The sequence below is a fragment of the Myodes glareolus genome, chromosome 9 (genome assembly GCF_982192425.1).
Source record: "Myodes glareolus chromosome 9, mMyoGla1.1, whole genome shotgun sequence".
NCBI lineage: Eukaryota > Metazoa > Chordata > Mammalia > Rodentia > Cricetidae > Myodes > Myodes glareolus.
The window spans coordinates 92932801-92949896 of NC_142034.1; the positions used below are offsets into that span (position 1 = coordinate 92932801).

Here is a 17096-nt window from a genome sequence, read left to right on the forward strand (position 1 = left end):
GGAAGTGCACTTGGTTTCAGTTCTAACCCAGGTGGTGCCTGTGCCTTGTCTTCATTGGCTGGGGTCTGATCTCCCAACCTTATTTGAGTGACTAGTCTGAAAAGCATTGGTTTATAAATCCTACAGCAGTGAGGCAGAGGCAGGCAGATCTCTGAGTTCGAGGCCAGCCTGGTCTACAGAGTGAGTTCCAGGAGAGCCAGGGCTGCACAGAGACCCTGTCTAGAAAAAAAGAAAAGAAAAGAAAGGAAAAACAAAACCACAGCAAACAAAAAACAGAAAGGAATCGGCTTATAGGAAACAGAGGAGGAAAGCGAAAAATGTCACTGCTCCAAGCCATCAGATTCCTAGAATAGAGTCATGGGCATTTGTGAAAATCACAGTTTTCCTGGGTGGAGAGGAAAACTTTTACATTGCATAAAAGTCTTAACAATAAAATATTTTAATTCCTTATCCTGAACACGTTTTATAGTACTTGATAGAAAAGACCATCCCCTCCACTATGGACCTTCCTGTTACCCCTTCACTATGGCTTTCCTTGCCTCCCAACTTCGGGCAGAGAGGTCCTCCCTAGGCTCCTGCCTTCTAGCCGCCTAGCGTCCCTCATCTCCTTAATTCCTTCTTTACCTCCAGCCCTGACTCTCAGCTACTCAGTGGTCCACTCCTCAACTTCCCAAACCCAGTACCAGGCTCCTCCAGGGTTCTGGCCTCCAGTTCCCCGGCCTCGCCCCATTGGGGGGGGAGGGTCTAGGAAGCCCCGCCCACTGCTCTCATTGGTCCGTCCCCAGCATCTCCCCTCCCCCACCCACCCGCTGCACGTGGTCTCCCCACCACCACCCCACACACCCCCTAGTGCTGCCCGTGTCGGAGCTGAGACCCTTCCGTTACAGCAGAAGACAGAGATGGTTCCGGCCGGCAGCCACCAACGGCCGCAGGGGCCTCCCTTGGTCTACGTGACCCGCTTCGCCTCGCACCGCGGTGGCGTGTGGCAGTTGAGGGCCCCCCGAGGTCTCCGCCATCAAGGCCCAGGGCTCGGGGCCTGCTCCGCCGTGGAGCGAGCGGCCGTGGAGAGTGGGCCCTCGGGACGAGAGCTGCCCACCGGCACCCAGGCCCGGGTCACCGCCATCCCCGACTCCACCTCTTTCCAGCTGCGGAGGTCGCGAGCGCCTGGAGCGCCCAGGGGCCTGGAGCAAGCGGCGCGAGCAGGTGGCGGGACCCTCCTGTCAGGGCTGGTGCTGTGGGCAACTGTGCTGCCATCTTGTGAATGCTGCCCTCAGTCAGTCAGGCTGCCTGTCAGCCTTCCTTCCAGTCTTCTGTCATCCCTTATGTCAGTCTTCCTGTTAGCCTTCCCGTCAGTCGTCACATACATTCGCGTCAGTAGGCAGCCAGGCTCAGCCCTCCCTCAGTCTGTCTTGGAGCCATGGACTAGGAGAACCCCTCTAATTTACTTAATTGGGTGGCCTGAAAAAGGGCTGCAGGACATTTAAGATAACCCAGAAACCTGATAGAAGTTCTTGAATGTAGCTACTTGAATCCCTCAGAGAAATGGGAGTTTGGCATGCTTAGTTATTCTCACTGAAATTTATTGAAATTGTTTATTACATGAGCTGGAGAGATGGCCCAATGGGTTAGTAGCACTGGCTACTCTTCCAGGTGACCCAGGTTTTGTCCCTAGCACCGACATTACTCCTTATAACTCGAGTTCCAGGGAATTTGACGCCCTCTTCTGGCCTCCTTGGGCATCAGGCATCTAAGTGGTACATAAACAAAACCCCCATACATATGCAATAAAAAATTGCTAATTACTTGATTTATATAGATTATGTAATTATATGTATATTATATAATATGTATATGTGTAATTATATGTATATTATATAATCTATATAAAATATAAAATCTTGGAAATGTTAAATCCTATTAAAACACAGAAGATGTAGTTCTGTTTGTTCAGTCTACTTTCGAATTCTGTCAGGAATGTTTTAAATAATAAATAAATAAAAATGTATTCACATGGTGGCCCATGCTTTTAATCCCAGCATTAAGGAGGCTGAGACACGTGAATTTCTGGGTTTGAAGCCAGCCTGGTCTACATAGAGAGTTCTAGAACAGCCAGGGCTACCCAGAGAAACCATATCTCAAAACAAAATTATTCATTATAGATTTTGCATAAATCTAGGTAAACTTACTTCCTGGTATTTAATCTTTCCTATTGTAAGTGGAGTTCCTTACTACATAATGCATTAGAAATGTATGCAAAGCCTATCATTTAAAATTTTAGTAAGGATTAGTTTTTGTGTGTTTTGAAGAGGTTTGCAAGATTACATATTTCATACATCACAGTCAAGGTATAAAACATTGCAGTCATTCCCAAAGCTCATCTGATTTGAGGGTTCAGCTTTACAACTATACTTGATTTTTTTAGTTTGTTTGGTTTGTTTGGGGCTGTTTGTGTGTTTGTTTGTTTGTTTTGGTTATTGGTTTTTTGAGACAGGGTTTCTCTGTGTAACAATCCTGGCTATTCTGTAACTCACTCTGTTGACTAGGGTGGCTTCGAACTCAGAGATCTGTCTACCTCTGCCTCCCAAACTCTGGGATTAAGAGCATGTGTCACCATGCCCAGCACACCTACACTTTTAAAAACAACTTTACTAAGATTTCATTAACAATGTACACAGTCACCCATTTATAGTACACAAGTTACTGTTTCTGACAACATCTGCAGAGTTATGAACATAACGCCCCATTCTAGCATGCTTGTTCTGTCACAGAGAAACTGCAGCCAACAGCAGGCATCATATCCCATCACCTTTGGCCCCACTACCCACTAATCTTCGCCCTAAGCAAGTACTAATCTACGTTGTCTCCATAGATTTACTTATTTTGGACATATCTAAATGGAGTCTTTATATGTGAGCTTCTGTGACCGACTTCTCTTCCTTAGGCCTATTCAATTTTGCATGTTAATTTTAGATCCTATTAATTCACCAACCACTTATATTATTATAGTTAGTTCCGTCACTGATCCTCATATATTTTCCAGGTATATATTACTTGTGAATAATAATAATATTATTATTATTATGTATTTATTTATACATCTCACTATGTATCTCCAGCTGGCCTTGAACTCACAGAGATCTACCTGCCTTTGCCTCCCAAGTGCTGAGATTAAAGGTGTGCACTACATGCCCAGCTGGTATGTGTCATTTGTAAACAGAGATAATTTATTTTATTCATTTTTATGTCTACAATAATTTTTGTCTAATTATTCTGGCTAATAGCTCTTGTGAGGGTAAATAGTTGTAGAGATAGTCGACCCCTTACCTTGTTCTTATTCTTAGGAGAAATGCCTCTAGCATTTCTCCATTAAATAAAGTACTGGTTTTAGGACTAAGACTGAATATTTAGAGTATAAAAAGGTATATCTACTTTTATTATCTTCAGTATTTTTTTATTTATTATGAATAGACTTTAAATTTTGTCAAAGGCTTACTATAATCTATGCTGATAATATTTTCCTTATAGTTAGTTATGTGTAGTGTGACACACACACACACACAGGTTTCCAAATACTGAACCAACCTTTTACAGTGTTGAAATAAATTTCACTTGTTTGTGTTGGATTATTTTTTATATAGTGGCAGGCTCTAATAGTAAGTTGCTTAGAATTTTTCATTGATGTTCATGAGATATAGTGACCTGTATTTTTTCTATGTATTTCTTTACTTGATTTTGGTATCAGAGTTATACTTACTTCATACAAGTAATTGGGAATCTTTCTTCCTTTTCTATCTACTGGAATAGTTTTTGGAACATTGGAACTATGTAATCTTGATAAAATTCTTCTGCAAAACCATCTGGGCCTCAGGTTTTGTGGGATAATTTAATTTTCTCTATGCCATAGAAACTGGTTTGTTTACAATTTCTGACTCTTGAGATGTTGATTTTTGATAGCATGTATTTTCTTAAGCAATTACACACGTGTTTCTGCTGAGGCCTGCAACTAGTGTGTTTAATTCTGAGTTTACCCAGCTTTAACGATCATTCCTCCTTCACAATTTGTTTCTGTTTTATATATGTAGCATGTTCTTTCTCCCTTTGTACTGATGACATTAGCATTTTATTTTTAAAACAAGATTTTGATTTATTAAGTATTTTTGTTTTGTTTTATTTTTCAAGACAGGGTTTCTCTGTGTAGGCCTGGCCATCCTGGAACTTGCTCTGTAGACCAGGCTGGTCGCGAACTCACAGAGATCTGCCTGCCTCTGTTTCCCGAGTGCTGGGATTAAAGAAAGGCATGTGCCACTACCACCCGCTTATGCATTTTTTTTCTTGTTTGTTCCTCGTTAATACCAACTTCTTAACCTTATATTTTTTCTTTGTGCTTTCTTTTGGTGGACTTTTTCATTTTATACTAAAAATTGGGCATTTATTTTTTTAATAATTTCAAAGTACATTGAAATTTTTAGATATATTGTATATTGAATATACCCCAACCCCTTACCCAATTCCCTTCTTTCAACCCTTCATTTGCTCCCTTAGACAGTTTCACTTACTTTCATTTAATCTATATACACGTGATTTTATGTGACTATGTAAAATCTAGGAATGGATGAAAGCATGTAATATTTGTCTTTCTGAGACAAGCCTAATTTGCTTAACATGATTGAGTCCAGTTGTATTCATTTCCCTGAAAACAATGAAATTTCATTCTTCTTTATGGATAAAAAAATCTGTTGCTGGACTCCAAGGTTTTTCCCAAAACAAAGCTGTTATGAATACTTTTGCATAAATATTGATGTTCAAGTATCTCCATGATATGTTGACCTGGGTCTTTTGGGTAAATACTCAGGATTGATATAACTGGGCTATGTGATAGATCTATTTTTTAGATTTTTTTTAGACTCCTCCATATTGATTTCTATAGAATTTGGACTAGTTTACATCCCCCCCCCCAGATATTAATAAGGATCAGGATTTCTAGATTTGTCCACCTCTATGCCATAATTTATTGTTGTTTTCCTCTTAAATTTTTGTTAAAATTATCCATCCATCCATCTACCTGTTGCATGTGTGTATCAGCCATATCCTGTGTGTGCATTAGGAAACAACTTGTGGGAGTCAGTTCTCTCCTGCCATGTGGGCTTCAGGGATCAAACTCAGTTTGTCAGGCTTGGTGGCAGGGAGTTTTTACCTTCTAAACCACACCTTGCCAACCCTGTTGCTTCCTTAAATGACTGACATTCAGACTAAGATAATATATATCAATGTGATTTTAGTTGGAACTTCTCCAATGACTAGTGAGGTTCAGCAGTTTTTCATATATTTATTGATGATTTGTATTTCCTCCTTTCCGAATCGTCTATTCCTTTCATTATTTCATTTGTGGGGCGGGGGGGGGGGGGGAGTGTTGCTTTCTTATTGATCAGTTTTTTAGCTCTTTGTTTATTCCACTGACTAATCCTCTCAGATGTGTGGCTGGCAGATATTTCTCTGGTCTGTGGCCTCTCTTTACTCAATTGTTCGCTTTGTTACACAGATTTTTCTTTTTGTGAGATCCCATTTGTTGATTGTTGACCTTATTCCCTTGGCAACTGGGATCCTACACAGAAAGTCCTTCCTTTACCTAAATCTTGAAGTTTGCTGTCTACTTTTTCCAGCTTCAGATCTTATATTAAAGTTCTTTCCCCCATTCGGAGTGGGTTTTGTGTGTGTGTGTGTGTGTGTGTGTGTGTGTGTGTGTGTAGGGTAAGAAATGGAGACTAGTTTCTTCTGCATGTGGGCATCCCATTCCACCATTTGTAGGTGAGGCTGTCTTTTCTCCAATGCTGTTTTGCCCATCTTGCCCATCTTTGTCAGAACTCGGTGCCTAGTTGTGCTGGTTTCTAGCTGGACTCCCTGTTCTGTCCATCATTTTACACGTCCTCAGGACCGTGATGTTTGTTACTGTGGCCTGTCATGTGATTCAACATTAAGCATGTTGATAGCATCAGCATTATTCTTTTTTATTCAGAATTGCTTTGCCTCTTCTGGATACTTTGTGCTTTCAAATGAGTTTTAATATTGCTGTTTTCTGCTTGTATGAAGAATATCATTGAAATTTTTATCAGGATTGTGTTGAATATGTAGAGTGAAAATCAGGCATTTCATTTACTTTTTAAAACCCGGAAGCATTTAGTATGGCGGATTTGTTTTAACCACTTTTAGTACCACCCACACATCTCTATATGTAATATTCCACTCCTGATTTTTAAAATGTTCTATAATTTCTTTCTGCACATTCATATGACACTGGTACAGCTTAGCATATTTTAAAGGTTTGAAATTCTGAGACCTTCCTAGTCCTTTGGTTTTGTTAGTGATTTCTAGTTTTCTTGCATTGTGATCAGATAATGGTATTCCTGGTATCTCCACTGTCTTACATATTAGCGGTGTTTCCTTCATAACTCAGTTTATGACCATTCCCTCTCCCCTCTTCCAGAAACCATGCCAGAAAGATTTTCCTTAAGAATCCTGGTTTCCCTTTTTGCCCGAGTCTGTTCCAGTCAACTGCTTGCTTGGTACCCTGTGTGGGATTTGGTCCTTTGGATTACATACTTAAATATCTTCTCTGCACTTCATGTTCTGATATGTCTTGTTATTTATTTATTTAGTATTTTCAGATACAGGATGGATTTAATTTGGCTTTACAGCTGATAAGAGGATGGAAAACAGCTCCAAGGCCGTGATAGTAGTCCGGTAGAAATTGAAAGCCCAGGGTTGAAGCTGTAGAGGAAAATAGACAGACCTGATAACTGATTGGAAGAGAGAGGGAAGAGTTGAGGCTGTGGCTGATATATCTGTACTGGGCCACTGTGTGAAGAGCAAAGCTATTAACTTCCATAACCTCCTTGCTGAGATTGTAAAACCAGGAATGTATTCAAGGGAAGAGGGCCTTGAGAGACACTTGCACCTGGGCTAAGCCAAAGGAGTATAAAGTACGTGGGTTTACTCAGTCTTGGTTGTATTTCATACTAAATGAACATTTGTTAGAATTTCGTGGGAACTAAAAATGAATTATTCATCCATTTAGCATCTACCATGTTGTAAACAATTGGTAGAATGCTAATGGAAATATCAGATGACTATTCTATACTCAAAAGACTCACATGTGAGTAATGGGTACATAAGTCAGCAGGTGTGAGTGCTGAAAGAAAGAGACCTGATCAAGTTCAGAGACAGAAAGAGGCACAAGACAGACAATCAAGAGGACAGAAATGGAGACATTTCTGGTGGGACAGGAGAGATGGTCAAGAGCTCTGGCTTTGAAGTCAGAAAGACAACCATAGCTCTGTTAATTACTGGAATATAATATTGCCATTTATCCAGCCTGATTCTAAAATTTATCGCCTTTCAAGTGTAGATAATGATTTCATCCTCAAGGGGTCGCTGTGAAGATTAAATAACTCAGCTCGTGCTGTGCACCTAATGTGGTGTTTGGCATGGAATAAGCACCCAGTAAATGTTGGCACAGTGAGCAGATGGCTTGGAGGAACAAGAATGACTAACAACATGTACTAAACGTTTACTGAATGAATGAAAAACAAGTTTTTGATTAAATCGTAGTGTGATTTTCATTTCTATAACCCCTAAAGATGGGATTGATTGGTGGGATGATGTCACTAGAGACAGGTGCCTAATGAAGTCAGGCTGGTAAGCCATTCTCCGATGTGCTGGTGCTATGAAAGCCAAGGGGCAAGCAGCAGACAAAGCTAACATTTCAGGGAAGACTAATAGGTCAGCCTGGTTCCCTGTCACTGTGCTTGGAATAGTCATGTGTCATAAGTAAAGATGAGAAGTGCTAGTGTGGAGGTGTACAGATGGATACTCTGGAAACGGTGAATAATTGGAGGATGACGGAGTCAAGGAAGGCATCATGGCAGAGAATGCTACTTGGATTTTTCACATGAGGCTGAGATATGGACAAGTTACAGGTAGAGAAATGTGTGAGCAGAGTGTGGGGGATGAATGACGATTGCCAGTGACCAGGGAGGAGCTACAAGTACAGCTTGATAGGGTCAGAGCGTGGGCAACAAGAACCAGAGGAAGACTGGGAGCATAAGTTGGTACTAAATCCATGATGTAGCACACCCTGGTGCCCAGTCACAGCACAGGAAGAAATGGAAGAAATGTTTCTCTTGTGCACATGTGTTTTACTTCTCGCTGTGTTTTTAATAGACTTCATGGCCCCTATCTTACTTTAAAGAGTATAGGAACAGATTAGGTGAGTCTCATAAGTAGGAAACGGTGGAAATGATGAAAACATTCTGCTCTGAAAGTTGTGGCATTCAAAGGGGAAGATAAATCTAAGCAGAACTTCTCAGACTTGAGTTTTCATGCCATATCTGCATGTGTGTGCTAGTTTACTTAGTGTATTTATTTAAATAGATAATTTTCTCCTCTTATCTAAATTTCATTAGAACACTGTGTGTGTGTTTGCTAAGAAGAGAAAATAATTACAAGCTAATAATGGGAAAACAATATTGTTCAATTGTAGTCAATAGGTTTCCTGCTAGAAGGTGTCTGTATCATAAAGAAAAAACAGCAAGTCTTGGAGATCTCTAAATTACACGTGAGCAAACTCAGGCTTCCTCTGTTCCTGGAAGACTGAAAGAGTTGGCAAGGGAATGAATTTCTCACAATGTGACTTAACCAAGATCCTTCATCTCATGTCTGTGCCCCACCCAGAATCAGTGGCATATGCATCTCAAATTCGTAAATGCCATTTGGGAACACATTTTAATTCATTCAACAAATGTAATGTATTATGTACCTACTATCTAAAAACTAGAACTGAATTACCAGAGAGGAAAAGACACTTCTCAAGCAAACTGTGAAGTTCTGTGATAACCCATCATGGTTTGTAGGATCCAAGAATGTTTCCTGGAAAGCTGTTGAATGTGCAGAGGAAAGCCAGGTATAGAGGGTAGTCTGTCAGGAGTGAAGTGGGGAGTTAAAGTAGCTGTGCTGAAGGCAAAGGCAGCAGAGAGAAGGACTCCAGAGAGTCAACAGAAATAGAGCACCAAGACTAAACACCCCCCCAGAGAGCTTCGGAGACATTGCTATGACCTCTGTTTTCAGGATAGTGCTTTTTACAATATGTATTAATTTTGATATCTTTCTTTTCTTAAAAAAATAGGTTTAAAACAGAAAACTTCAGCGAAAGAGTTTGATTTCCCCATACCACTGAATGAGGCCTCCAAAACAATGAAGGAAATGAAAAAGGTATGTTGCTCTAAAGGAGAATTAATAGTGTGTAAGTTTTAGACCTCCCTCTGTAAATACAGTGTACAAAGGTTCCAGGACAATGAAAGAAAGTCCATCTCCTTCATAACTTAATTTTCTGAAATGAGAAAATAGAAGAAACTTGGCCAAAAATGGTACTGAGCTTGGAAATATTTATGAACTATGAAGAATAGTTCTGATATTTGAAGATATAAAATGCATTTTAATGTAAAGATAACCTGCCAAGAGATTTCTTTCAAAGCATAACCTATGTTCCACAGAGTATTGCTAACTGCTATATATAAAGCAGCTTAGGAAGATCACAGGCTTCATAGGAAAGAATATATCTACGCTGGTGTCACTTTGCTCTTTCCAAAGCAAAGAATGTGACTTTTTAGGCAGGAAGATGACAAAGATGAACTTTATTGCTGAACCTTTCTCACCACTGGTTGCCAAATGTCATGGTAACTCAGGCATTTTGAATATACTTCAGAGAAGTGGCTGTGCTCATCTATGATTGCCATTTTACTTGAAAGAATTTATTAGTTGAGCATGTCACATAAATTCCTGCGTGTTTGGTGTATAGTCCATGCATGGTCTAAAACAGTGCTCAAGGTGACTAACACTTTACCAGATATATCTGAAGTAAGCTGCAGTCCTCCCCTGCACTGAGACCTGCTTCCTTCAAAAGCCATTTTCCTTTGGGTGAGGAGATAGGAACAGGCCAGTGCTTACCTCTAAACATCATGTGCTGTGCCCTGGGGTAAGGGATTTACAGGCACACTTTTCATCCCATTGCTTAGTATGTAAAGATGCTTTTAGATGACATTTAAATGCTTGTCAAATGTTAAACTGCTAAGTAACAAAAAAAAAGTCTAGATGTAGATATTTGATTTTATAGGTTTTTTTCTATTGTAGTATGTTCATAATCTCTAGTAACTTTGTCTGGCTATCTCTTAGAAGAACTAGTTAATTCTTACCGAGAATTAAATACATTATAAATGAAGCATAAACAGGAATAGAAATTCAGTATTTTAGTACCTTTTGAAAATTGATGTGCTGGACCCACTTAGCAAGATTTTGCAGACATTGTCTTTTTCTTTTCTTTTCTTTTCTTTTCTTTTCTTTTCTTCTCAAAGGCAGCATCATCTGGGAGAGGTCATTTGAACACTGCAGGAAGAGGTCAGACAAGTTAGTGACCCCTGGGGTCATGGACTTGATGGTCCTCTGTGTATAGTTTCACACTGATAACATTGACAAACACACAGGCCAGCAGTCACTCTCGGTTACCTCCATCGAAAGGCCTTGCACACTTGTGCCCAGCATTCCTTAACTGTGTTTATCTTTTCAAGGTCTTAGCGTGGAAAAAAGTTAGCCAAGTCATTTCCAGAATGATTGCAGAAAATGAAAACTACAGACACAGACTGAAGTGCCAAAATTTATCTAGTGAAGTAAGTTAGCACATTTTAAATTTTGTAAAAAATGAAGTTATATAAGCATTGTAACTCACCTTGTATTGCATTAGATTTCCTAACTGCCAATATTAAAGTATAGGAATAGTTAAAAACATAAAGCCATACTCAGACAGGGGATGTATGGTAGACCCTGAGTGTATATGTGGGTGTAATGGTGCAGAAGGCAAGCACTGGCTGGAATTATATAGAAAGAACACACATGTCCATTAAATGTGTATTTGGATGTTAGTCTTTAAACACAAAACACCCATACAGGTGAAGAACATGTTAACTGTAATATAAAACTACACCTTCCATCCAATTTCTTGCCATTTCCTTTCCGTGTATGCTGCATTCCAGTGTACCTCATTTAACAAAGTCTGCCCTTGGCACAATTTCACTCCTATAAAGCAACTCAGGAATTGAATCTTGTCCTAAAGCTGCACCAGTGTTTAGTAACAGTTATTGTGGTAAAATCATGAAAAGTTGCAGATTTTCAGACTGGCAATCTGGCTCAGCAGGTACAGGTGCTTACCAGCAGGCTTGATAACCTGAGGTCAGTCCCCAGGAACCACGTGTGCAAAGTGAAAAGCAACACAAGTGGGGTCCTCGGACTGCCATTTACATGCTACCTTCCCCAACATGTGTGCGAGCACACACACACACACACACACACACACTCACATAGACAAAATACACAAAGTAAATTGATGAGATTTCAAAAGGTTTATAAAGGATGTTCTTGACTTTCAAAATATTAACTGGAACAAAATTAGCATAACTAATAATTAATTGATAAGTCAAAATGGTTGTTTCCATTTCTTCCAATATAGAATATGTCCTGTTACAATGAGTGCTTCCATGAAGTCTCAGTGCTTAGTGACAACTTTTAATGTTTTAATAAAACAGTAACAAAATGTTTGTAAGTAACACAGTATTGGATAAAAGGCACGACTGTTAGCAGTCAGCGCGCTGCACGTTGCTTGCAGGGGCAGCATACAACGGATGTCCATACTCAGGTGCTCCAGTTCTCTGCTCTTGTCCAATCAGAATGAGCTTATGTCGGGAGGCAGTAGGAAGAAGGAACATAGTCAAAGTTTCCCAAAGGAAAAGGTGTTTGAACAGCAATGTGCAGAGAAACTGGGCAGTGTTCTGCTCACTGTGCGCCTTTAATTTGGCAGTCTTTTGAATCTCAGCCTTCTGTGAATCCAAAGTCATCTGGTAAAAATTATTTGCTAACTTAATATGCCAGACTTTCCAAAATAACATAAATAAAATGTATCTTTGACATTTGTTATTTTACCTTGAGTTTTGAACTATATCAAATAATTGTTTAATAAAGCTAATATGTTGCAAACATAATATAATTTTATCTCTTGATATGTATTTGTTAACAAAAAATAAGTGTTACAGGTCAACTTGAACTTCTCTTATGTTGTTTCTAGATTGGAGTTAGTTCAAGATGAATGTGAATCTTCCTGTCTTCTCTGGTGAGAATTCATTGAGATAACTGATCAGATCTTTTCCTCCTTAGTATCCTGATTTCTCTAACCTTTGGTACATCCCCATTGTCACTTCCAACCTACTTCCTTCCTTAACCCAGTGTTTGGCACATAGCACACCTCTTTGAACATTTTTTAACATTTAAATTTTCACTTAAGCCCCTTCTCTATTATGCCCTTGAAACTACTCTCTCCATGATCTCATCTCCATGATACATGTGTCTGTATATGTATATATATATGCACATATATGTCTGTATCTGTGTGTATATGTGCATATACATACATATATAAACATACGTGAGCATGCAGTTTTTCTTGTTGTACATGACTCTGCTCTGCTTCATTCCCTTCCTCTTGGATGTGCTGTCATATGTGACCTGACCTCACTACTCCTCTCTCGGTGTGCTACAGTCTGTGTCATGTTTCTCACTCTGCACTTTAACTGCATTTTCTGTTCATGTTAAGTTGTTCCCCTTGGTGCCCTAGGAGCAGTTACTCGTCCTGTTATTTCTTCTCATATTCACTTCCCGACAACTCACTGTTTTTCTATCCTACCCATGACCTCTGGCATTTTCAACTATTCCATAGATACGCTACTAGTCTATATTTTTACACTGATCATATTGTCTCTTCCTTCCCCTTTCTTTTTAGTTGCCCCTGGTTTCCCAACCACATGGCCCCAATTCACACGCAGGGGGAGGTTTCATCAGTTTTCTGAGATTTGGGAAATAATAGAGGGAGGGCTGGCCTTAGACTATTAGACTTTTGTAAATAAGAGAATGAGGCAAGAGCGGTGTAAGGAAAATGTATTTTAGACCAGAACATGAGCTGGGACGGCATCAGTGAGAGGGTGGGCTTCCTCATTTCTCTTACAAAGCTATTACAAAGTGGAAATATGCAAAATTCCCATGAATATAAGGTAGGTACAATAATTTGTAATTTTATTTCTTTTCTAGCTTCAACTTAATCATTTTGTGATATTCCAACAACCTTGGCTTTGTGGTTGTATGTTCTTCGAGTGACTAGTAAATTCACCTGCTTCCAGTTGAAAGACATGTACCTGGGCAAATGGCCTAGGCCGTGCATGTTCAGTCCACAGTTTCCTCGCACCATCCAACTTTGGACAGTACTGAATCCCTCAGTGAAGTGTCAAATGTTAGTTCTCACAACTATATTTCCAAATGGAACATGTTCATACACTTGACTGCATGACATTTGTGAAGCGTGTGGACAAAGATTTTTGGTGTAGTTCAACCTTATGCTTCTGTATGTGCCACCTGTCAACTCTTTGTGGAAACATAGCCTGTTTTGTTACATCTGTCAGTGTTCATTCACGTCACTGAATGGGTGTCATGCTGGATAGTGTCCCACTGTTCTAGAACCAGGCAACTCTAAGGACTTCCATGCAAATGAATGTTCTCAATGTTGTATTTATTGTTTAATAAATTTTGATGAAATATATTAAATCTATTTTGTTGAACAGAACATAAATACAATGTGAAATTTCTTCTGAAATATCATTGAATATCATGACTTGTTCAGTATTTTAGATTCTTCATTACAATCTGAGACTACAAGTTTCTAACATGAGGACATATCTATTGAGCTGTGGAAATAAGATTTTCATATTTCCCCCCATCTCATCTTCATCAGTCTTTCCTCTGGTCTCTGTGAGTAGAAACATTCATTCATCAATTCTATTCCTTGTTTTTCTTTTTCTTTGCTTAAATCAAGGAAGTTTTATTTTAGCCCAATAGTTTGCTCTTGTGGCACTGCATTCTAAAAAATGCATTATGAATTGTTCTGCCATCTTATGAGCGTCATAACATCACACAAAGCTAAGTGGCTTGAGTCATCGCTGAACTTGGCCCCCTGCTGCAGTCAGGGCTACCATAAACCCAAGGCCTATGAGCCTGCTGCCCATGTAATGGGGCACGCTGCTTCAAACTAAAAAGTTTCCTATAAATAAAAGCAATACTCATTACTGATGAAAACAGAGTATTTTAACTAAATAAGGCAATGACATTTATTATCATTATTAAGGATCACTGACCTTTGTGTGCTCCTGGTAATAAATGCAGCACTCTGCCACTGAGCATATCCCCAGGCCTGTTTGACTGGTACTACAGTAGGCTTGCCCAGCACCACCACAAAGAGATGAGCAATGCTTTGTGGTAGATGGCCTTGGCATCCCTGATGTGTATATTTAGTGGCCAAAGTGTTGTAATATGACCTATATCTTTGCAACATCTGTTGTGTGTTTTTAAAGATATTTCATGCTCAAGTGTTCAGTGTGGAGAGGAAGAATAGATCTAATGGTTTTAATAAAAAGTTTTGGCAATTGAAGAATAGAGAAGAAACTTTCTCCAAATAAGTAATTAGCCAAACATTTATTCTGGGCCAACCAAATGATTTAAGGCATTTTTCAGTTTTGAGGAAAAATAACAGAACTTTTCAACATAGGAACTACAGATCAGGATATTTTCATGGCTGATGTAACCTGAAAAAAGATTAGTGTTTTGGAAAAGCCTGGATTCTTATAAAACAGAGGAAGGATAGTTTTGAGATTAGAAAGTGGAGCACTGGGAGAAGAGGGAGCTGCACTGGAAGAACCGTCTGCTCCAGGAAGGACATGAAGTGAGAACACTACCACAGTGGTAGAACCACTGCCTGTCTGTGAGGCCACTCTTCCCAACAAGCTGTTCCTATCAGTCGACGATTGGGCTTCACAAGGACATTGTGACAGACACACTTTAGGGAGCTGAACCTCAAAGACTGCCCACTTCTATTGCTGAAGAACCTCATAACTGGACAGAGAATAGCTAAGACTTTCCCTATTTGCCCTTCTTCCCTCCCTCTCTATCTATACTGCATGGTGGTATAATGGCTGGAGATTGATATATGATTGGAGATGCACAATCCAAGCACATATACTGTGCATGGCGTAAATATGCAGGTGTGTGGAGGCGGCTCTGCTTTGTCATGTCCAGGATCAGATGGGAAATCTGAAGACGTGATGATGCCGTTGTTGCACAAATTCTTCTGCACGCTCAGAGTCTGAATAAGGGATCCACTTTTGTACTTGAAGCCAACGTGTGTCCATCAGGGAGTAGTAGATATACATTTTCCAGTCCCTGCCCATGAAAACTAAAAACTTTGACTATTACATATGACAAAAATAGACTAATGTCTTCCTTTCTTTTCTATTATCATGAAGCATGACAGCAGGCAGGCAGGCATCAGCTGAGAATTTTACATGCTGGAGCAGTAGCTGAGATTTTTACATCCCAATCCACAGGCAACAGGCAGAATGAGAGAGAGAGAGAGAGAAAGAGAGAGAGAGAGAGAGAGAGAGAGATCTTTGAAATCTCAAAGCCCTCACCTAGTAACCCTCCTCCTCCTCCAATAAGAACACACCTCCTCCTGGTGTGGGAAGTCCTTCTGTATATGTATTGCTTTTATTGGTTAGTGAATAAAGAAGCTTCTTGGGCCTATGACAGGGCAGAATAGAGCAAGGCGGGAATTCCAAGCAGAGATAGAGGAAAGATAGAAGGTGGAGTAAGGGAGATGCTATGTAGCTGCCAAAGGAGACAGATGCCAGAACTTTACCTGGTAAGCCACAGCCTTGTGGCAATACACAGAATAATAGAAATGGGTTAATTTAAGATGTAAAAGTTAGTTAATAAGAATACTGAGCTAATATGTCACGCAGTGTTTTAATTAATACAGTTCTGTGTGATTATTCAGGTCTGAGCCACCAAGAAATGAATGCACAGTCTCCTCTTACATGCTCCAACAAGGTCACACTTCTTAGTCTTTTCCAAACAGTTCATCAGCTGGGAACTAGTAAGCATGCAAATGGATGAGCCTTTAGGGGCCATTCTCATTCAGTCCACCACATTCCACTCCCTGGCACCCATAAGCATGTAGTCATTTCATAATGTAAAACGCATTAAGTCCAAACATCTCCATAGTCTTTCAGTCTTAAGACTAAGAGTCCAAAGTCTCTTCTGAGACTCAAGGTGATCTCTTTAACTGCAATGCCCTGTAAAATCTAAAAGCACACCACAGACTTCCAGCATACAATGTCAGAGGATATACATTACCATTCCAAAAAGGAGAAAGGGGTGCATAATGAGGAAATGCTGGACCAAAGCAAGACAAAACCTAGCAGGGAAAACTCCAAATTCTGCATCTATGTCTTAATATTAAAGCATTCTTTGGATCTCCAATTTCTTTCTGCTGTGTTGACTACAACACTCTTCTGTTTCTTGGGCTAGTTCCACTCCGTTAGCAGCTCTCTTTGGCAAGTATCCCATGACTCTGGCATCTCCAACATCTGGGGTTTCCAATACAATCCAGGCTACAGTTTCACTCCATAGCTTCTAGAGGCCTCTCCATACAGTGCCTCTCCCTGCCAAAAGCCTGGCCTCAGCAGCTTTCCTTAACAGCAGAAAAGATTCCACAACACCTTTACTTCTCCTGTATCCTTTACTCTAAAGTCAGACAGCTTGACCAAAGTTGACAAGTTCTACTGCTTGCTGGAACTCCTGCCCCCTAGTTCAATTACATATGCATCAGCTTTCTGTTGTTGATGGGTCCTTTCACTGCTAACCCTTCCTTGACAGCTCATCAACTGGGAACTAATGTGCAAATACTGAGCCTATGCAGGGCATTCTCATTCAAACCAGTGTATCTAGGGAAGATACAGATAAGAAAAGAGTCTGAAAACAGGCAATTTCCAGTTGTCTTTCTACCTCATGAATGTGAGGTGATAATCTCAGCTGTACCCTCTGGGGAGGTAGTCTGTCTGGAAACTGTCTATTTAATTTCCATAGCACACTAAGGACTATTAAGGACAATGTTTCCAAGC

General features: G+C 40.0%; 1 protein-coding gene across 1 annotated transcript; it reads left to right on the forward strand.

Moving 5' to 3' along the window:
- Nucleotides 1-865: 865 nt before the first annotated feature.
- On the forward strand, nucleotides 866-13693 carry C9H5orf47 (chromosome 9 C5orf47 homolog). Its single transcript, XM_048435881.3, has 5 exons — nucleotides 866-1203; nucleotides 9179-9264; nucleotides 10617-10715; nucleotides 12164-12208; nucleotides 13180-13693. Exons 1-4 carry the CDS (start codon nucleotides 900-902, stop codon nucleotides 12182-12184), a joined length of 510 nt encoding a protein of 169 aa, XP_048291838.1. The 5' UTR covers nucleotides 866-899; the 3' UTR covers nucleotides 12185-12208; nucleotides 13180-13693.
- Nucleotides 13694-17096: the final 3403 nt, after the last annotated feature.